Source organism: Ambystoma mexicanum, chromosome 5p (genome assembly GCF_040938575.1).
Source record: "Ambystoma mexicanum isolate Mex_15411 chromosome 5p, UKY_AmexF1_1, whole genome shotgun sequence".
NCBI classification, from domain to species: Eukaryota; Metazoa; Chordata; class Amphibia; order Caudata; family Ambystomatidae; genus Ambystoma; species Ambystoma mexicanum.
Genome location: NC_090930.1, coordinates 1,156,478,485 through 1,156,500,451, shown reverse-complemented (window position 1 = coordinate 1,156,500,451; position 21,967 = coordinate 1,156,478,485). Strand labels below are relative to the sequence as shown.

At 44.3% G+C, this 21,967-nt stretch overlaps 1 protein-coding gene across 1 annotated transcript in view; it reads left to right on the top strand.

Moving 5' to 3' along the window:
- Nucleotides 1–21,967, top strand: part of LOC138481477 (Y+L amino acid transporter 2-like) — a 501,185-nt gene that overhangs the window by 343,424 nt on the left and 135,794 nt on the right. Inside the window, exon 6 of the mRNA XM_069613643.1 lies at nucleotides 5,910–6,013. Within this exon, the coding sequence (XP_069469744.1) occupies nucleotides 5,910–6,013 (104 nt within the window). The remainder of the gene's footprint in view (nucleotides 1–5,909; nucleotides 6,014–21,967) is intronic.

Sequence of the window (21,967 nt, the reverse complement as noted above, 5' to 3'; positions counted from 1 at the left end):
GGGGAAAGTTACACACTGCTTTTATGTTCTGGGCCACGTCACATACATACCGATTGTATAGTCTGGGGGCCAGAACGCATCCCTGCTTTATACCCATATTGGTATGAATATCTGGAGTAAGGGCACCTTCTCCATTAACTTTGACCCTAACTGTTGTAGTGGTATATGATGCGATAATGAAGTGTAGAAAGCTAGGGTCAACCCCCAATTCCTAAGTTTATCCCATAGACATGTCCTTAGTACCATATCAAAAGCTTTACTAAAATCGATAATCCATACATATAATCGATCTTGTTGTCTTTTGCTTACAAGCAGCAATACAAAATGTAGTAAGCTAATGTTAGTAAGGGTACCCAGGCCTTTGTGGAAACCTCTTCGGAAAGGGGGTAATATTGCTTTTTGCCTAATCCATTTATTTAATTTTTTAAGAAGTATAATAACGAATATCTTTTGGATGGCATCAATCACCGCCAATAATCTATAATTAGTGGTTTTGGTTTGATCACCACCTTTAAAGATGGGGACCATGATGGATTGCTGCCAACTACGAGGAATAGAGCCTTTTCTTAGTATTTTCGCAAATAGTTTTTCCAGAATTGATGCCCAAAAGGGTGGGTTATGCTTAAATATTATGTTGGGTATCATGTCTGGGCCAGGTGCTTGCGAATTTGTAATACATCTTATCACCATCATAATGTCATCAGCATCAACTCCTTCTAGAAAACTACTCGTCGGCGAGTAGCTATTTATTTTATTTGCAATAGAACCATGCATATAGTATTGTTCACTCATTGCGTAGGTCCAATCCTCTGTACTAATTGAATTGGGCTCGATCTCAGTCAGAGAATAACGGTTCATTCTGATCATAGTCCAAAACCTCCTTTCGTCCCGCATATTAAGTAATCTGAATATATATGTCCAATTAGCATTATTGGCTGATGACTTGTGCATTTTCAGCCAATTCTTATATTGCGTGGTTGCCATTTTTTTGCGCTGCTGTTTAGTTTCTCGAGTGAGAGAGGGGTCTCTATTGATACGTCTACATTTTTATTGGTAGCACTACTTAGTCGCTTTAACATCTTTATCAAACATCCGACATGTATATTATTTTCCTTTCCATGCAGTATATTCAGTTTAAGATAAGTTTTCAATGTCATCATCAGTTGAATTAAATTCCAATGATTATCCCGCAGCCCAGTATAGAGCCATGTACTATTTTCATAAATGAACAAGTTTAGCTTCTCCAGGTTTGTATTACTCCATGTAATGGAATTGCCTGCCAGATTAATATGTACCGGCTCATTATAATATGCTATTGCATAGGACTGGGATGTTACAAGTGACCACGTCAATACTGCATGGTGGCTTAGAGTATTAAATGAAATCCTGATGGGCTCACATCTATGCCATAGATCGTAATCAGCATATACGTAGTCCAAGGTGAATTTACTTGATGATTTTAATGTCAGTACTATAGGATTAAGAAAACTATCAATGAATTCAGATACAGGTTCCAAGGGAGAGCCTATACCATTTACAATTGGTCTCTCAGTAGGTATTCTGTGATAGGTTTTGTGAATTGTAGGTAAGAAAAAAATTAAAATGTTTTTTAGAGCATTTGCTTAACATATGATAATGGTCTTTTTTGTTTATCAATCCTTTACCATACCAATATAATATTTCTGAAGCACAGTATGATCATGTACAACCAAAAATGGATGTACATGTTACACTAGATGGGAGCATATGGTATATAACTCTGTTTGGGTGATTAATTGAATGTCATATATTTTTTTATAGACAACAAATGTATGCATTAGCCACAATGAAGCTCCTTAGCCTCAGTTAAAGTAGAATCATGAGCTATGCGAAACATGTGTCTGCTTTCTTTTGGAGGAAACCTATGGATAAACATCAAATGGATTTTCAATAAATTGTCTCATGATTTTGTAAAATATGTCGTTGGACAATTAATTGTTGTTCGATTCACTCAAAAGAATTTATAGGAGAGTTGTCAATGCAATGTTATGACTATATTGTTTAAATATACTATTGACTCAAACAGAATTATGTGTGGCACAGTAAGTGGTGTCAGTGATTTTGAGTTTTCTTGTGCATATTAGTAGTCCTAACAGGTCAGGACTTCACTTCACCACTGCAGCCCCGTTGATATTTAAACATGACCATAATATGACCATGGAGGACTAATTGGGATCAATTAGCACTATAACAAGGCGTAGGGAAATCTATTGATAAGGAACCTGTATTTTCTTTTCTTAAATATAAACGTGTTGATTTATTATGAAATAAATCACCCCATTCTATAGGTGATCTGTTTCCATATTAAGGATACACCTGTCCTCTTCCGGATGACAATCCGAATGTTACAAGGCCCAGTAGAACTGTTTTGTTTTTGTAATCCCTGTACCCCCCCTTGTCTTGTAGCACCTTGAAACACATTGTGTATAGGTGCATTATAAATACCCAATAAATAAATATTATCCTAAATTATAAAAGATCTTCGAAAGGGTTTTGCCATTTAGTCAGACCCTGACTCATCCTTCTGTTCCCGGGTTTCCTTTTTAGATTTAGCTATTTGGCATGGACGTCATTTCACCAAAATGCCAGGGGTAGCGAAAGTGACATCACATGACTGTTGACCTCTGATGACATCACAGGAAATTATGTCACTGGGGGGCAGGGTCAAATGATATTACGGAAAGTGATGGGACACGACCTTTAGATATTTCAGATGCATCTAACACTTGTGTTTCCAGGCATTTCAGTCCAATAAAAGAACCAAGGCACAGAGGGAGGTGAGATTTGCCCAAGATCACACATTGGTGAATGTCATTTTCCATATTCAACATGGGGCCTAACATACATAATGCAGTACTTGTAACAGGGTAATAACATCTCTAATGCAGGCTACAGCTAGTGCATGAAACATCTATAGATCAATGGACACAGAAGTACTCATTATTTGTGGCATTGATGTGTTAAACAAGCCAAAAAAGCAGTGACCTGGGGAGGAGTGCACTGTCTGTTTACCCAGGAGCAAAATGCTGCATGAGCAAGGCCTGAAATGTAAATAATTGACCAGGAGTTAGTATCAACAAAATTCCCTGCTTATAAATGTATTTATGAGTCAGCTACCACCACAATAGACAAAACGTATTGTGTGGGTCTAAACTGAGGCCATCTGTCTCTGTGGGCATTTATCTTTGTTATCTTTGTTATGTGACAAGCAACCCCATGTCCCCTGCCACCCAGAGCTGAACATAACACCTTAATGTCCTAGACTTTGACACAAAATTCTTCTTCAATCTTTTTTAACGGCGTGAGGGGTGAGGAGGGGAGGTTGCGCTCAAGGCATCTAGGATTTTCAGAGCTCTATGTGCGAGGAGCGTTGTTCAAGGACCCCACCCCCCACAACAACGCAGGACCTGCCCATGAATGAAGCTTCCACAAAGCCCTTTCCCAGAAGGAGACAGAATACAGTTGTGTCACACTATAATTTCTGTCCAATTGCACACATAGCTCCTTCACCTTTTCCTTCTAAAGCCTTCCAGAGCATCGTATCACGCTCCCTCATCCCAACAATCTAACTGACTTTTCTCCTCCCTATCGCTACTGAATGTTCTATCAGACTACTCCTTTTCTGCTTTTCTGCCCTCTTCTGTCAATCTGACTCCCAGCCAGTCCCCGATTTCAATCTCAAGCCACCCTGTGTTGGTAAACTTGACACAGCTGTTCGAATAAACGTGGCTGTGTTAGCAACTGGTGGGAGGCCAATTTAAGCAATAACCACCCGTTCCACAGGCTGGATCGGATGGTAATGGCCCGGGGCCTGAGTTAATATGCTCAGGCCTTTAACAAGGGTCTGGTGCAATTACCACCAAATTCAGCCTGTGGAACGGGAGGTTATTGCTATTAGCACCCTTGGTTTGCAATCCGAAACCCGGGTTGCTAAAACCAATGCATTTTGTTAGAATAAACGGGACTCTTCACGGCATCCCATTCATTGAAACAAAATACTTTATTAAAATGGCCGCCATGGATCAGGAAGGCGGGCTCCATACAGATCTCCTCTTCTATTTCCATGGCAGCCATGAGGTAGACGGAGTGCCAGCAGCAGTGGCGGCGGTTGCCATCACCACTGAAGTAAAAAGATAAGTGGGAGTGGGAGAGACAGGGAATTTGACAACAAGGGAAGGCAGGGTTGGGGGAAGATGGGGGGCTGGGGAAACAGCCATCAGGTTGCTTGAAACATGGGCTTGGACGGTGGGATACAATCCACGATCCAAGCCACCAGGCTTCCCCACCCCTGGTGCTAATAACAAGATAAAATCTAAAAAAGGAGGGAAGCAACTCAATTTGCATAAACAAAAAAAAGTGATATCGACCTGTCGTTACTTACTGTCCATGTACGTAGTTAATTGTGTATTTGCGTCATTTACAGTCCAGGTGTGTAGATTAAAGAGGAACCTTATTCCATTGTTTTTGTAAGTGCTGTCAAAAAACACAAATTTCCAATACCACATGGCCATGAGCAAATAGTTTGTGCATGGCTGCACTTGTAGGCACCAAGCTACTTTGTGCGATTGACTTACCTTAATGGTACTTGATTTACCAAACTCGAAAGGATGAACGATCATGTGGCTCTACTGCAAGAATCAAATTTGGAAAGTGTAGGTTGCCCTCATATCAGGGAACAGTGCTTCTCTTCTAATTCACCCTGGACAAGCTCAAAAGTCTGAAATCTCAGTAAAGAAGAAACTCGATTCACACGGGGGGAAGGGTACTCAGCCAATCAGGTGGCTGGAATAGCTGGCGAGAATATGCATTCTCCGTCCGTTGTTTCCAGCCAACTGTGGCCCTTCCCCGGGCAGAGCCATGTTGTTTTTTTAAATATGGGGAGGCAACAGGGAGCCTCTCCATGTTGTCTCCATACTTCCACACAGCCCTGATACAAACCATACCCTTTCCCCACTTAGCTGCAGGACCAAAGCTTTGTGCTCCGTTCCCGGCACTCCACCCGCTCCTGGGCGCAATGGAAATGGAAAAAGGACTAAGTCACTTGTCCCTGTCTTTTTTTCCTCATCAGATTTCTGCTATGCAATGAGCACAGCCAATCGTTCAGATAACTTGTGGGGTTTGAATGGCTTTCACTCCCTCATCAGCAGTAGAGCATGGCAGTTAACGGCCCCCAGCCCTCGCCAGGCCTACCTAGACTCGGGCTGGCAGGCTGTTCCGAGCCATGTCCCCCACCGATGCAAGGTGAAAGCCATAGCTAAGCGAATTTAAACTAGTCATCATCAATGTGATAATTACTAAGCTCTTCTAGACTAAAAAGACAAGCGCGGTTTTCCAAGAGCACCTTGACCATCCTTATAATTGTTCAGCTATATCAAATATCCCCAATTGGCAAATGTTGATAACTAATCGATATCAACACAGAAGATCTGACTGCTGCTCATTAGTGAGAGCAATATGCAGCTTGCATCCTGTGATTTAGATATTAAGTTGCAGTATTCATTATGATTTTTTAGCATCGACACAAAGTATTCAACAAAGAATGACAGTGATCCTCACCAATTGAATAATTATCACAAGTAATTATTTCCGCAAAAAGTGTGATTCAATTATGAAATTATGACAAAATAAATTGTTCTTGTATATGTTTAAAATGTTAGTCTTTTTGAACATTTGCTCTATATATGAGTATCATATGAATGCCATATAATATGAATATTTTCTGTTTTACTGCATGAACAATGTGAAATGTGCCGCCTCATTTGAAGAATATGTTGCAGGGTAATTCTAGTTTTTAGGTATGCATGATAATATCAAATGGATGCCTTTTTAGTACAATGAGTAGCTTGCTGCCATTTTATTGTGTTTTTCAGACCTTCGCTGACAAAGTTCTTGGATATATAAAATGGCTGATTCCCTTATCCGTGGCTGTTTCTTGTCTTGGTGGCCTAAATTCCTATATTATTTGTGCTTCCAGGTAAGTCTTTTAAAGAACACACAGAATGTTGCTTTTCCTCTCATTTTACTTTATTTGTGTGATACCTCCTGTTCTTGTGGAGGGAATATATGTTTTTGTTCCTGATCTCTATTGTAGCTGCTGATAACTGGAGAAAGTGAAGGTGGTTTCTGTAGCCTATTTTGATGAAGAGACCTAAGGCCATATCACAATGCCAGCATGCCCGTGCACATTGTGTAGTGGGGCATTTTTAGTCCATGCTGTGTTATTCAGTATTTGTATTTTATTGCACTGTATAAAGCGCATTCACCAAAGCACTTTATATATCAAATTGGTAAAAAGACGGTACAAAAAACTGAAATTGATGATAATGCATGTCAAACAGAGGTATAGAAGGAAAAATTAAGAGGGTGAAAGGACACGAGAAGGTGAGCCTTTAAATGAGAGCGGAAAATATGAAGTGGGGAAGAGGCACGATTGTCAGGAGAAAGGGCATTCCAAAATGTTCCCGCCAGTAGCGAGTAAGAGCGAAAGCGAGAAAGAGCACAAGAAGGCTTAGGAACAGTGAAGAGGTGGAGATGCTGGGAGCGAAGAGAATGTGTGAGAGGGTAGGGACGAAGAAGAGAAGCAAGATAAAGAGGGGAAAGACCATGGTAGCACTTAAAAACGTAGCTGGGAAGCGGAAAAGAAGTCTAAAGTCATAGGTAAGGAGAGATATAGAGAGAAGGGAGGAAGTACGGGACGTGCAGGGAGAAAGTGAGAACAGAAGACGGATAGCATTGTTATATATAGAACAAAGAGGTGTGAGAAGGGATAATGATAGTCCAATGAAGAGAGCAGAGCAGTAGTCTAGGTGTGAAAAGATTGAGGAGGTAATAAGGGGTTTTTCAGAGTTAAAAGAGGTAAGTGTGGATTTTCTGAATGTTAAAGAGAAGAAAGCAACATGTGCGAGCATTTAGCGAAATGTGAGTGGAGAAGGAAAGAGAGGAATCAAAAGTGGCACCTAGATTACGTGCAGAGGAAGAAAAGGGGAGAACAGATGGGGGGAAGAGGAGGCGGCGAAGGAGTTGGAGAAGTTGGTGGAGAGTAAAGAATTGCAGTTGTTGACGAGTTATGATGAAGAAAATGGGAGTGCGATTGTATGCACGGCATAGGTATGATGAGACTGTGGCATGAAGAGACTCTGAAAATGTAGAAAGTGAGAACATTATTTTGAGAGTTATTGGCATAAAAGTGTGAGGAAAGTTTGATGGATTTAATGCTAGAAAATATTGGGATAGTGTATATGATATGATAATATGATAAAGTCATTTATAACACACCTGTACACACGTGTTTCTAGAGAAGAGTAAGGGGCCAAGTACCGAGCCTTGTCGGACACAGTAGCAAAGAGGTTGTGGAGAAGAGGTGCAGCCGGTCAGGGCACAGAAAATGTGTGATTAGAAAGATATGAATATAACAAGAGAATAATAGAGCTAGAGGACCCGAGTGTAGTGAATGCAGAAAATAGCGCAGAGTGGTCAACAGTGTCAAAAGCTGCAGATAGATCTAGGAGAATAAGAATGGAAGATGATTTATTGTGACAAGCAGTAAGAGAGATTGAGGTGGTATGGTAATGTTTATTTGTAAAGGGCCTGTACACAAGGCAAGTGTTTCAAAGCGCTCAGCGAGGGATGGAAGAAGGGTGAAAAAACAACAGTCATTCAGAGCCCTTAAACTTCTGAATGATACAAGTCTGCAAGGCTGAGTAAGTGCATATAGTACAGTTAACAGTGTAGATAACAGCAAATAGGTTTGATGACGATTCTGCAGTTTTTCCAAGTGCATTAGGTGCCACCATGCAAGGAGGGGATACAGAGAAGGTAGATAAACGATCATCACGGGCATGGTGCTTTCAGATTGTGCAAGTGCACAGACAGTACAGGAGAGGGAGGAGGAGGAGGGGGCGAACAAGTGCAGGGGGGCAAGTCCAAGTGTGCCCAGTCAGTAAGAAACTGGGGAATGTGCTGAGAGATGCCACTGTCCTAGATAATTGACCAAGTGCAGTAGTGATGAGGCAAGTGCAGGCCCGGAGGGAAGTGCGAAGAGGACTGGCGTAGGTGCCGGGGACCTGTGAGACTCTGAGGTACACCCGGCGGCCAGTCAGCAAGCTGAGTGGGAAAAAGAGGAGGAGAGTGATAGCGTGGAGAGTGAGGTTAGCAGGATAGAGGGAGAGAGAAGGAAGAAGAGAAAAGGAATGTATTAAGGATTTTTCCGGAACTCAAGGAGATCAGGCTCAAGACAGAAGGCGGCAGGGAGGCTGTTCCAGAGGGAGGCCCCTTCTGAGGATAAAGATCTCCCTCCAAATCCCTGCTTGGAGAACCGGCTCACTCGCAGAAGGCTGAAGGTAGATAAGCGGAGGGCTCGGGAAGGACAGTATTTAGGTAGGCATCGTTGCAGTTAGATATGTCCCGGGCCCCAGAAAACCTTGTGGAACATGCAGAGGATCTTGAACTTGATCCTTTCAGCCACAGAGAGCCAGCGGAGGGATTTCAGCGCCGGAGAGACGCGGCCCCTAGTCTTGAGGCCACGGATAGATCTCACTGTTCTGTTCTGGATGAGTTGTAAAGGGCGCAAAGCAGAGACAGGGAGGTTGAGAAAGAGGTTGCTGCAGTAATCCACCCTAGAGCGAAACAGGGCTTTGGAGACGGTGAGCCGCTGGGGGAAGGTGAGAAAGGGAAGAATGCCCCTGAGAAGGTGCAGCTGGTAGTTGGACTTTTTGGAAATGTCCGAAGTGTGAGTGGAGAAGTAGAGATTGGAGCCAGAGATGACCCCAAGGTTTTTTGTCTCGCAGGTGGGTGCGGGCGCCAGGCCAAGGGAGGCCGACCAGAGTGAGAGTGGGAATGCAGGAGCAGGAGTCCTGATGCGAACAATCTCGGTTTTACTTGCATTGAGGCATAGGTCGTTTGCAGCACACCATGACATACAGTCAGATATGTGCAAGGCAAAGGGGGTGGCTGAGGGTAGCCTGAAGGAGAGTTGATGTGAAGAAGGGTACTTTCAGCGGAGTGGGCATGGTGAAAACCAAACTGATTTAGAGGAAGAAGTGAATGATGATTAAGATATGAAGAAACTTGAGAGTAAGTAGCCCGTTCACAGACTTTGGACAGAAATGGAAGGAGAGAAATGGGACAGTTGTTGGATAGAGAAGAAGGATCAAGAGACTTTGTCAAAAGATAGTGATAATCAAAGTGTGCTTGAAGGAAGAAGAAAACGTGGAAGAAGCCAAAGAGAGATTAAAAAAGGATGTCAGGAGATTCAAGATGGCCACCAGGATGATGACACTGTAATAACAGGGATCCCCACAGCCCCACCACCAAAAGGAGGAAAATTAAGCTAAAACCCCCACCCGGAGCATTTCTTTTAGCAATTTGAAGTCAAGTGGAGGAAATGGTCCTGAAGGAATGCAGCGAAGCACTTGTGAGGGATAAAACGTGGTGCTTCCCGGAGAGAGACTGCGCCGGTAACAACGAGGTGGCCGGTGCAGAGAGACCAGCCAGCGGAAAGCATAGTACATCAATGATCAGAGGTGAATTCTACTGAGAGCCATGCAGAGAGGTGTCCCCCAACTCTCTGCATGGCTCTCAGTGGGCTTGGTGGTGCGGTCGGCATGGCCCCTAGTGCTGAGGAGGAGGGTGACACTATCGGGCAGACTGACGAGAAGGAGGGGGAGCCGGTACAGGGTCGGAACGGCCGGGGAAGGAGAGCTCCGATCTGGCCCGCGGCCGGACAGGGAGCCAGCGCCGGATCGGTAGCAGAGAGAGGCGTGAAGAAGGAGAAGGCTCAGCCGGTGCACACAGAAAGAGCTGAAGCTGGACCGTGTGAGGCGGGAGGAGCGGAGGAGGTGAGGACCGGGTCAGAGACAGGATGAAGCCCAGCAGGACCCCGTAGAGGAACAGGAGATGAGAGAAGGATCAGCCGGTGGAGCACCACGAGCAACAGTGACGTGGCAAGAGCCCAGGAACAGAAGCAGTTTGGTGAGGAAGCCCGGGACAGTGCCACGAACCAGGAGCAGGAAAGCTGAGTGAGGATCAGCAGCGATGAGCCCTCCAAGTAAGCGTTGAGCAGGTAAACCAAATCCATGCTCCCCCAGCAGGAAATACTGCCACACATAGCAGAGTGGCCACCAAAGGGAAACCAAAGGGGGTCCTGAGGGGGTATAAACTCTGGTCTAAACAACTCCCCCAGAGCACCCAGACCAGCGGGGTGCTGTAAGAGAGAAAAGCCACGGCCTGCACAAAGCCATCATACGAACGGCATAAGAGGGGCCGCAAAAGTGACTACCTTGACCCCTGGGGAGGCAAAAAAGAATAGGGTCTTTTCCATAATAGGAACAATAAGACCCTCCCCCTCAACTGGAATCCAGAGAGGCTGAGGTCACCAAGGAAAGCCCCATGGTGCAGGAGAAATATAGAGGAAGGGGCAGGAAGGGGAGGCCTGGGGCCCCCCAAGCAAAGACATGGGAGAAGTGAAAGGCACAGTCTAAGTTTCCTATCAAGGGAAGCAAGGAGATTCAATCTCTGAGGTGCCCCCAACTACAAAGCTGGACAGCATACAATAAACGCAGCAGCAACACAATAGGGGAGTGAAAGGGACAACACACGGGGAAGAATAAAATCACCAGCCTAATTTGCCAGAGACGTGAGACGTGGCAAAAATTTCAAAAAACAGAGGGAAGGTCCCCCGGCCCCAGCAAAAGGGGATAAGAAGAACCCGGAAGGAGCGCTGTGTAAAATGTCGAGGAGAGAGGAGGGACCACAGCCTGACAACAAAACAGGGGTGGACAGGAGTGAGGAGGAAACCCCCCAGGAAGAGGAATAAGAAGATAGAGGGGTCATGAAAAAATTCATGGAGCAATGCTTTCAAAACTTTGGGGACAGGATGGCAAATGTGATGCAAACCCAACTGGACACAATGAACAAGGTGCTGACTGGAGCGCTTAAGGAGGCAAAGAATGACATATATATTGGAAGCAAGAGTTGATACCAACCAAATAGCATTGCAGGAGCGGGCGGACGATGCTCATAAGGTACAAAACTTGATGGAGCATTTGGCCAGGGCCACGCATAATCTAGAAATCCAGACTGAAGACCTAGAAAATAGGTTGAGAAGGGCAAACATAAGATCAAGTCGATCCCAGAGACGGTGGGGGATGCAGAGCTGCAACAAACAGTGAAAAAAATATTTGCAACCCTAAGTGACATTTCAGATGCCGAGGAGATACTGGTGGACAGGGTACACAGAGTGGGGCCTAAGAGGAATGAACCAGGAACAAGGCCAAGGGATGTACTAGGGCAATGCATGAATACAGCTATACCAAGATCTCTCCCAAATCACCCTCACTAAGAGAAGACAGATGCGCCCGACAGTACAAGAGTTACTGAAACGAGGCATGAGATACAAATGGACTTTCCCTTTTGTCCTCCTGTTTGAAGTAGACAAAAGGCAGAGAAGGATCACTACTATAGAAGAGAGGGGGCGGATATACTCGGCATAGAGGTAGACCCGACACAGAATGAGAGTAAGACATGGGAAAGGAACACCCAAAGAGGAAGGCGTGGGAGTGATCAACACAGGAATCAAAAAGGAAGGGAAGGAAAAGGAGGGTTCCGTTGGGCCCGAGACCCCAGACAAAAGACTCACCACTAGAATCGGAGCCCCTGGGCAGGAGCCCCAACCGATAAAACTACCACATAAAATGAGAATAAAGGGATACAAACGAATACAACAAACAAACAATCCTGGAAAGAAGGGGGCGCTCTTATAGCCCTGAAAATGATGGGCACATCTCGAGACGAACCAGGTAGATTCATAGCATTAATCCTTCATGGAAGGGGGAGATAATAACACTCACAACAATCTATGCGCCCAACACGGGTCAAGACCACTTTATTCAAACAATGCTGCATAAACTAGATGGGTTTGCCAAGGGGAACCTAATACTCACAGGGGACTTCAACTTAGCATGGGACCCAGCAAGGGACAGGAGTGCGAGAGTTTTGCACACCCAAATTAAACCATCAAAAGAACTGCAGTGGAGAATGGATAACCTGTCACTGGAGGACACGTGGAGGGAAAAGAAGGGCGATTGCAGGGGATACACCTTTTATTCCCGTGTTCATAGGACTGCGTCAGTAATAGATTATGTGTGGGTTTCATGCCCCCTGTTAGGTAGAGTGACGGAAGTGGAGGTAGGAGCTATCACCATCTCGGACCATGCCCCAGTCACAGTGACACTTACAAAACCAACACAACCAGCAGGGCTGTGGAGATGGAGGTACCCAGCACACATATTCAAAGATGAAATCCTGAAGAGGGGACTGCGGGAGGAGATAGGTCAATATTTCCAGACGAATGAGTCCCAGGAGGTGGACCTGGATATAGTTTGGGATGCCTTTAAAGCCACTATTAGAGGTTAGATAATAGCGATAAAGGCAAGAAGGGATTGAGAGGTCAGGAAGTTGGAAGATGACCTAGAGGTTAGGCTGAAGGCAATCATGCAGGAAATGGTAATAAAACTCTCATGGGAGACCAGAATGGAATATAGGGCAGTCGGGCCAACTGGAAACAATACAATCCACTAGAGCTGAGAGGGCCCTTATGCACCTCAAATAGAGGTATTATATTAAGGCAAACGGAGCGGATAGACTCCTGGGTAGACTGCTAAGGGAAGAGGAAAAAAAGAACTATTAAAAAAATTAAGATGGCAGGGGGTGGGGAAAGATCAGACCTCAAATTAATTAAGAGGGAATTTTTGAAATATTATGCGGAGGTATATCAAACGGATAGTCCAGACAAAAAGGTCCAAGCAGAATACCTAGCAAATTATAAGTTGCCGGAGATAATGACCCTAGAGAGGGAGGAGCTGGAGAAGGAGTTATCTAGATAAGAGGTGCATAGGGCAATCGCTGCACTCCCATCTAATAAAGCCACGGGCCACGATGGCTTTACTTCAGAATTCTATAAGTCATTCAGGGACATCTTGGCCCCGCACATGGCAGCCCTTTATAATGGATTTGGGGGAAGGAGAGGGATAACACTGTCAATGGAAGAGGCAAAAGTAGTACTATTGACCAAGCAAGGGAGGAATCCCACAACATGCAGCACATACAGGCCGATTGCTCTAATTAACCTAGACGCAAAAAGGTATACCAAGATTCTAGCAAACAGACTAGACCCTCTACTCCCAGGTCTGGTGGACGCCGACCAATCCGAATTCATACGGGGAAGGCATGACAACACTAGGAGAATTGCCCATATAATAGAGAAAATTAATAAATCACACACCGCGGCCCTAGTGGTTGCGTTGGACGCAGAAAAGGCATTCGACAGTGTGGTGTGGCGGTTCCTCTTTTCTACGATGCGCAAAATGGAATTCTGGGAGGCGTTCATGTCCAAAGGAGAAGCCAATTACCGAAACCCATCGTTACGCCTACTGATCAATGGGGAAGTCTCAGACCCTGTGGCAGTGTCTAGAGGTACGAAACAGGGATGGCCCCTGTCGCCGTTATTATAAGCCATCTACCTAGAACCGTTCTTGAGCATCATCAGAACTACCCAAGAATTTAAAGTGGTCCCATTTGGCGGGAGGTCCCATAATGTGGCTGCATTCGCAGACAATATGCTGTTAACCCTAACAAATCCACAGGAGTCCCTGGAGACAGTAGATAGAGCCATGACAGAGTCTGGGCAGGTAGTGGTGCTGAAAATAAACAAGAACAAATCTGAGGTGTTGAGTCTGCAAATAACACCAGAAAAGGAAAGGGTGATGAAGGTCGGCTTAGCGTACTTGTGGGCCCCGGATAAAATACTATATCTGTAATATATTCCAAACAAAATCCATTAACCAACTATTCGGGGCCAACGATCCCCAGCTGCTGGAGAATATTAAGAAACTGATTCACGGCTGGGGCCGCTTAAACATATCCTGGATGGGCAGGATTAATGCCTTAAAAATGGTAATTTTACCGAAACTATTGTATGCGTTTATGGCAATCCCTGCCAAGGTCCTGACCTCCTTCTTTAGACAACTACACAAAAACTCACAGGCCTATATTTGGGAACAGAAGAAACCAAGAATAGCACGCAAATTGGTGCAACAGCCCAGGGACAAGGAAGGAATAGGGAACCTGACCCAATAACATATTACAGCGTAGATCAGGGTGTTAAGAGACTGGGCCAAGGACATCCAGGGGATAAAATGGAGGGAAATGGATAGAGCAGTGGTGGGTACAGACCTGGAAAAAGTATTGTGGCTTCCCCGGGAAGATAGGCCCTGCAATATGTATTGCAGTGAAATTGAGGCTCTGGTCAGGGAAACATGGGACGAAGCAGTAAAGGGATCCAAAATCAAAACTTTCCCATGGCCACTTACCTCGATCTTCAAGAACCCACAACCCATGCCAAGGCGTGGAGCCATGTCAGGTTTTGGCAAAATGGCAAGCAGGGGGTTGTCGGATGCTAAGGGATCTCTACGAAGGGGAGGAGATGAAATCTTTTTCTCCAATGCAAGAGTGACTTTGGAGTAGGAGAAGGGGAACGATTCTGGTACGCCCAATTGAAGCATTGGGAGCAGCACCCAACAATAAAGGAAGCAGCGACAAGGGAATTGACCACATTCGAGAAATACTTTTCAACCAATACAGGGGACAGACACCTGGTGGTGGAGATGTACAGACTGCTCAAGGAGGGGGAAGACTCAGGGGAAAGAAAGTTCTTGTGCAACTGGGAAAGGGATGTCAATCAAGAAATTAGCATAGACCAGTGGCAAAACCTGTGGGCGAGCATACCCAAACTGACAAACTCCTTGCAAATTTAAGAAATTTGGTCAAAATTGATGTACCGGTGGCACCTCACCCCATGTAAACCGGCAAAGATATATTGAAAGACATTCAACGATTGCTGGAGGGTATTTGGAGGGGAAGGATCCTGAGGCCATATATGGTGGCAATGCCCAATAAACCATTTTGGGGGGTGATTCAGGAAGCAATGAAGGACATATTGCGATTGGAAAGAAGGACACATACAGGACTGTTTATACTGGGACTGGATGGAAATCTGGAAAAACTGCCCACGAAAGTCCAACAGAAAATATATGTAATCCTAGTGATGGCAGGGGCCTTGCTGGTGGTCCACAAATGGAAAGCTAAGGTGGCACCCAGGGTACACGAATGGGTAGGGAAAATTTGGACCATGGCATCCCTGGAGAAAGTAACATACTCATTAAGGGGAGAACACCAGAAATGTCTTATGGACTGGGATTTAGTGCCGACTGAAAATTAAGCTTCTGGGTCTTGTATAGAGGCAGCTCCTGCTAAAGGAAGGTGGAAAGAATTGCAAAAGGAGAAGGGAGGAAAGGGGCAGGGCCACCGGCACGGACCAGAGAGGGGACGAATCAAAGCGTATACAGATCAGGGTCAACCAGCAGAAACTGTGAGACAAGAAGGGGAGCGGTGACGTACATGACCCGGATGAGGTTACAGAAAGGAAGAACTCTGACCTGGGAGAGGGGGGAATTGGAGAGGCAGGGATTTTGGGAGGAAAATTCATATTTTTCAGTACAGTTGTTTAAGAAATGCTAATAAAAACTTATTTGGAAGGAAAAAAGGATGTCAGACAGGGAAAGAATAAAGGATAGACTAAGGGGATGAGAGCAAATGCCTCCGGTTCAAGTAGGAAAACAGTGGGGTGTGCGCAGGAAAGAAGAGAAGTAATGTCCGAGTCAGTGAGAGAGGAGAATCAGGGAAGTGAAGAAGGTGGTCGAGGAGAAGAAAGGGGTGAAGGTGGCTTACCGAGCTAGGAAGGGAGTGGGTCAGAGTAGAAAGTAGGGTAGTGACTTTATATGTGAAGAAGTTCAGAAAGTCAGCAGAGAAAAGAGAAGAGATGGTAGAGGGGTTAGAAAATGAAGGACAAAGCATTTTGTTAATTACCTGGAGCAGATGGCGGGGTGACAAGAAAGGGATGAAGTAGGAGTAGAGAAGTCATGCTTTTTTGCAGCGAGGAGTGAAGCATTGTGCAATGAGTGGAGTACAGACAAAAGAGCAAGATCTGCAGAGGTACGTTTTTTCTATTGGCGCCGTCTTTCTGTAAGGATGAGCGGAGAGAGTGCAGGCGTGGAGTCGGCCGTGGTTGAGGAGTTTTTCAACAAGGAAGAAAAGTCTCAGAAGGATGGAACGACTCAAGAGTGGGCGAAAGAGAGTTATGGAGGGTATTAAAAGCATCTTCGGATGGAAATGTTGCAAAAGTGGAGGAAATGTAGGAGAGAGGAAAGAAAGGAAGGAGAAAAGGTGCAGAGGTCACGCCGAGAGAAAGGTGAAGCGGGATGAGGTAGAGCAGAAGTACAAAGAATAGAGAAGGAAAAAGATAATAGTCTGAGGAATAAGTATGATTAAGGGAGACAGAGCGAATAAGTGGGATAGGGAGAACATCATGTCAAGAGACAAGACGGAGGCATGAGAGGGGGAAGCTGATGACGAAAGTAAGAGTCTAGAAAAGACAGTACATGACATGACAGATGAGTAAGAGAAAGATACAGGTTGAAGTCAACTAGCAGAAAGAACGGTGCGGAAGAGTGTAGTAGAGAGAATAGGAGAGAGTCCAAGAAAGTGTTAATAGTACTGGGAGGTCGATAGATGATAAGGAAGGAAATACGGTATGGTTTGGAGAAAGATAAAAAGTTATATTCGAAAGATGGAAACAAATTACTATGGTATTACAACATGCATTGATAAAGCCAATAGACCTGGGTTTACAAACATTATGTTAAGACATTTTTTTTACTGTGACAATCACCATTGTAGTAGTGTAACAATGTTAAAGGTAACACTGTTTTAGTTCCCAGAGGCAAATGGCTTGGTAATGGATTTTTAGAACCCACACATTTGTCTTCCCACCGATGTAGACATTCTCCCAACCATTGGATTTAATGATAAAATCACAGATATGCCATTGATTCAATTGGCTGAGAGATCCCATTTGTGAGGAGGCAGTGTACTGTCTGGGGAGACAATGCAGGAGCTACCGTGTGCCTTGGACTTGGATGCAGAGATAAATAAAGGGCTTTGGGTGATGGGGCCGGGGTCCTTAGGCAGACATAGTGAAGAGACTTCAGTTCATCATGAGGAACCGAAGTCCTTTTTCTACATCTATGCATAAAGAATAGTGTGCAAACAATAGCTTAGGCATGTTTTTTTTTTAAAATTGAAAGGCATTTACTGGGTATATGAACATTATTTAGAGCTGCGAACAGGAGTCTTTTTGCTTTTTACTATGTCCATGTTTAATTTAATAGTGTGAAAACTCCCTCTTTTCAGCATTAATAGCTAAAAGGCAATATTTAAGTACTTCTTTTCAAATTACAGTTCATTTTGAGATGGGTATGTCACCATCTCAGAATGCACTGTAATATGTCAAAGAGTACTCCAATACATCCTGCATAACCAGTAAATACCTTTCAAAGCTGAAATGTGTGTGCACATTAGTTTTCACATTATTACATTAAGCATAGAAATAATAGAAACACGTCCATTCACTGAGGTCTATGCCTAATGTAGGGCATTGATATTCTTAAATGGCCAAATCCTGGCCTGTGGGAGCAAAGCCATCACAACTATGCTCCTATAGGAGCAAATGCTGCCATGTTAGGGTAAAGCAATTGCAGATGTATCCTAACGAAGGCAAATACTGGCTTATTTGGGCAAAAGCAAAACCAAAACGTATGGCTGGAAGGTTTAGAATGAATATTAACCACGCACACAGCTCTTGGGCAACCCTCCACACCATCCTTTTTCAGCCTGACAATCATTACAGAAGGGGAAAGACCATATGCAAATTAGGCGTACCCCCCGACCCCCACCCCACACAGGGGCAGGCCAGCCCAAACTGCTAGGTCATATCCCTTCTGCAGGAGGCCACAAGCATCCCCAGACATGTTCCGGCCTTATTGTGCGTCATCAGTGAGGAGCTTTAGTCTCTAGGCCCAGCAGGCTCTGGACCCACGTCTGGGCATACTCATGCCACTCGGTGTGACAAACGCAAAACCAAAAGGTGATGGCTGGTAGGTTTAGAATTAATCTTAACCATGGGCACACCTCTGGGCAACCCACCAGACCATCGTTTTTCAGCCTGCCAAGCCATTACAGAAGGGGAAAAGCCATGTGCAAATCAGGTCTGGTCCCAACCCAAAAGGGGCAGCCCAGGCCAAACTGCTTGTTAGGAAGAATTTCATTTCTAGCGCCAATTCCCCTCAACCTGAGAGTCCCCCAGCTTTTTTGATGGCCTTCTTGCTTAATTCTCCTGAGTGAGTGGGACTTTTATTACCACTCACTCATTCTTTTTGCTCTGAGATGGGTACCCTATTTTTTTGCTGCTGTAATTCTTTTTACTTTTAATGGAGTTATGCTTTCCTCCAAGTATTTCACTACAGGCATCTGTACTGGATTATTGCAGCACGCAGCAACCTATGCGCAGTGTTGCTGGGGAGTCCGTTGGGATTCCTTTTTTATTTCTCATGACTTTTTCCTAAGAACTACTGTTCTCCAGGATAGTAGGATACTTACCTTTCTTTTTGTGGAATCAGCACCCACTACCTTATGTGGAGTGATGAAGGCCAACACTATAACTCCTTTCTCACTGCTCTTGTAACTTCTATAGTTACAGTAACAGACACACCTAAATAGATGGTGGCAGTGGATACATTGTTCTACCATTTTTGTGTTAGTTACTCACAGGCTGTTTTGACAGCTGCCGTACAGCGCCTATGGGTGACCATTTTCCCAAGTGGCCCCAGTATTCTATTATCACCATTTTAAAAATGTGTGTTCCTTCTTGGCCCTTCCTCTACCATTTGAGTTGGGGCTGGGTGAAGGTACTCACATCCCACAATACCAATACAACTCAGAATAAAGGACACATCCCAGTAGGGAATGAAACCACAAGAGCTGATTGCAAGTTGTCAAAGATTTATAAGACATTCAGTATCCAGAGAACTCTGCTGCCTCGAGAGCGCTCTGGCAAACAATACGGATACAATATGTTTTAAAGGGTTACAGCGTCATCAGTGATGATTTCTATACAGTCCACAAGTTACAGTATCATTGTTTAGAAGGGAGGTGCACATATAATTCTTTATGGGTTGGCTCCACAGGATTGGCAGATGACTTGGCGGAAGGATAGACATCACTTGGCCGGTTCAGCTTGGCCGGTCCTTGCGAGGTGAAGGTTAGGCCAGATAATAACTAGCTAATCTTTACACTTATTCTAGACATGCAATAAACAATAAACAATGAGCATCAATATACCTTTGAATAAATCTTAGAGACCTGTAAATTACACACACATAATAGTATTGTCGTACATTGGGTCATTCATAAGGTGACGGGTACGGGGGTCTTGTCCTCTGCGACAACCTGGGGACTGGGCTGGTCTGGCACATCAGGGCGAGGTGGGGAGTGGATTGACACATGTTAGATTCGGACAGTGACATTTGTGATGTCATCTTTGATGTCCTGGGTGTTAGTCTTAGCAGTGCACGGTGGTGGCGCGAGTTATGGTTGCTTAGCTTACCATAACTGGCAAATTTCAAGGGTTTTTCGGTTTTACTTGGAACCATAACGTCCCTTTAACAAAGTTTTTTCACTGAATTTCATAGGTTTTTAGTAGCGCAACTTAACCATAACGTCCCTTTAACAAAGTTTTTTTCACTGAATTTCATAGTTTTTTAGTAGCACAACTTAACAATAATGACTTTGGGCCTCATTACGACCCTGGCGGAGATCGTGGTGCAATATGCGCCATGGAGCACGGCGGAAAGCTGCCAATACCGCCATGGGGGTTGGCGGATTTACTGCCCCATTCCGACCTTGGCGGGGCGGTAAATCCCCAATCCCCATTTTACCCTTCCCCATTCCCATTTTTGCCCCATAGGGTATAATGGGAGTGGGGAAGGCGTTAATTACGCCACCGTAAAATACGGTGGCGTAATTAACAACAAGGTCCCGTAGCGCCATGGATTTCTCCGCCCGGAAAAACCAGGCGGAAAACGGCTCCATGGCGCTACGGGAACTCGTAGTAGGGCGGAAGGGTCCGCCGCGAATACCGCTGGCGTAAACCCACTCCGCCAGGGTCGTAATGAGGCCCTTTGACTTTATATACATGTCATATGGAACTGACTAGATCTCTTCTTATGAACTTGATGTCCGCGAACTTATTTAATGTTCGCGGACATGTTCGGAGAACAGTACCACTACCTAAAAACTTTGGGGGGCGGTGGTGGGGTATTTTTGATTGTTATATCATAATATAGGAACATTTAACAAATTCAAAAAGCAGCACACAAACACATTATATATAGTAATACATAAGAAATGTAACCCATATATGTAACACACTAACCATTCATTTAAATACAATATGTTCTGAAATGGAATATACCACAAGAAGATAAATTGGCTTCCAACATAATTACCTCACAGACACAACAGAACTGAGAACAAGACCAGACCCACTGAATACATAGGACTTATCTTACCAGAAATAGTAAGTGTACTTCATTTTACTCATATATTTATAAACTTTCTGTATTAGATAAAAAAATATATTATCTTTTTTTTTTTTCTCACAGAAATGTCTAGTACTCTGGAATGGCTAGAGGACAATTTCCCACATGAAGAAATGTCACAAGATAGTGAAACTAATGGTAAACACTTTATAATATAAACCATTTATTTATTATTTTTTTTATATACATTTAACATATATATTATTTTTTTGTACAGAGCATACCAAAATAGAAAAAACTTCAGAAAACCCTGTTATGGATAACAGTCTTCACAATATAGAAGAAAAAATGGATGTATTGTTGGCTAATTTTAATAATTTAAAAACACCCCCATTTTGTTTATTTGCGAACATTTCAGGACACCGCGAGTGTTCAGGACACCGCGAGTGTTCTTAGAAGCGTCTTCAGAACACCACCATCTTGTTTATTTGCGAACATTTCAGGACACCGCAAGTGTTCTTAGGACACATTCAACTTGACAGAGAACCATACATTTGTTTTTCACCCAAAGTTATAAGCAAATACGAATGTGATATGCTGCGGTGGTTGTTGCCAGGGCGTAGAGTCTTGGGTGCATGGCCAAATGGCCATGCACCCAAGACTCTACGCCCTGGCAACAACCACCGCAGCATATCACATCCATAGAGTCAAACATTTCAACTATGATCTATGGGAAACTTTTAATGTCCCCGAAAAATGTGAGTGTTCTTAGAACACTTTGAACTTGCCAGCGAACAATACGGACACCGTTTTCAGGACACCCCCTACGAACATTTCAGAACAACGCGATAGTTCTTAGAACACTTTCAACTTAACAACGAACAATACGGACAGCGTCCTAAGGACACCCCCTACGAACATTCCAGGACACCGGGAGTGTTCTCAAAAACGTCTTCAGAACACCCCCATTTTGTTTATTTGCGAACATTTCAGGACACCGCGGGTGTTCTTAGAACACATTCAACTTGACAGAGAACAATACGGATAGCGTCCTCAGGACACCCCCTACGAACACTCCCCGGACACCGCAAGTGTTCTTAGAAGCGTCTTCAGAACACCACCATCTTGTTTATTTGCGAACATTTCAGGACACCGCGAGTGTTCTTAGGACACATTCAACTTGACAGAGAACAATACGGACAGCGTCCTCAGGACACCCCCTACGAACATTCCAGGACACCGGGAGTGTTCTTAGAAGCTTCTTCAGAACACCACCAGCTTGTTTATTTGCGAACATTTCAGGACACCGCGAGTGTTCTTAGGACACATTCAACTTGACAGAGAACAATACGGACAGTGTCCTCAGGACACCCCCTATGAACACTCCCCGGACACCGCGAGTGTTCTTAGAAGCGTCTTCAGAACACCACCATCTTGTT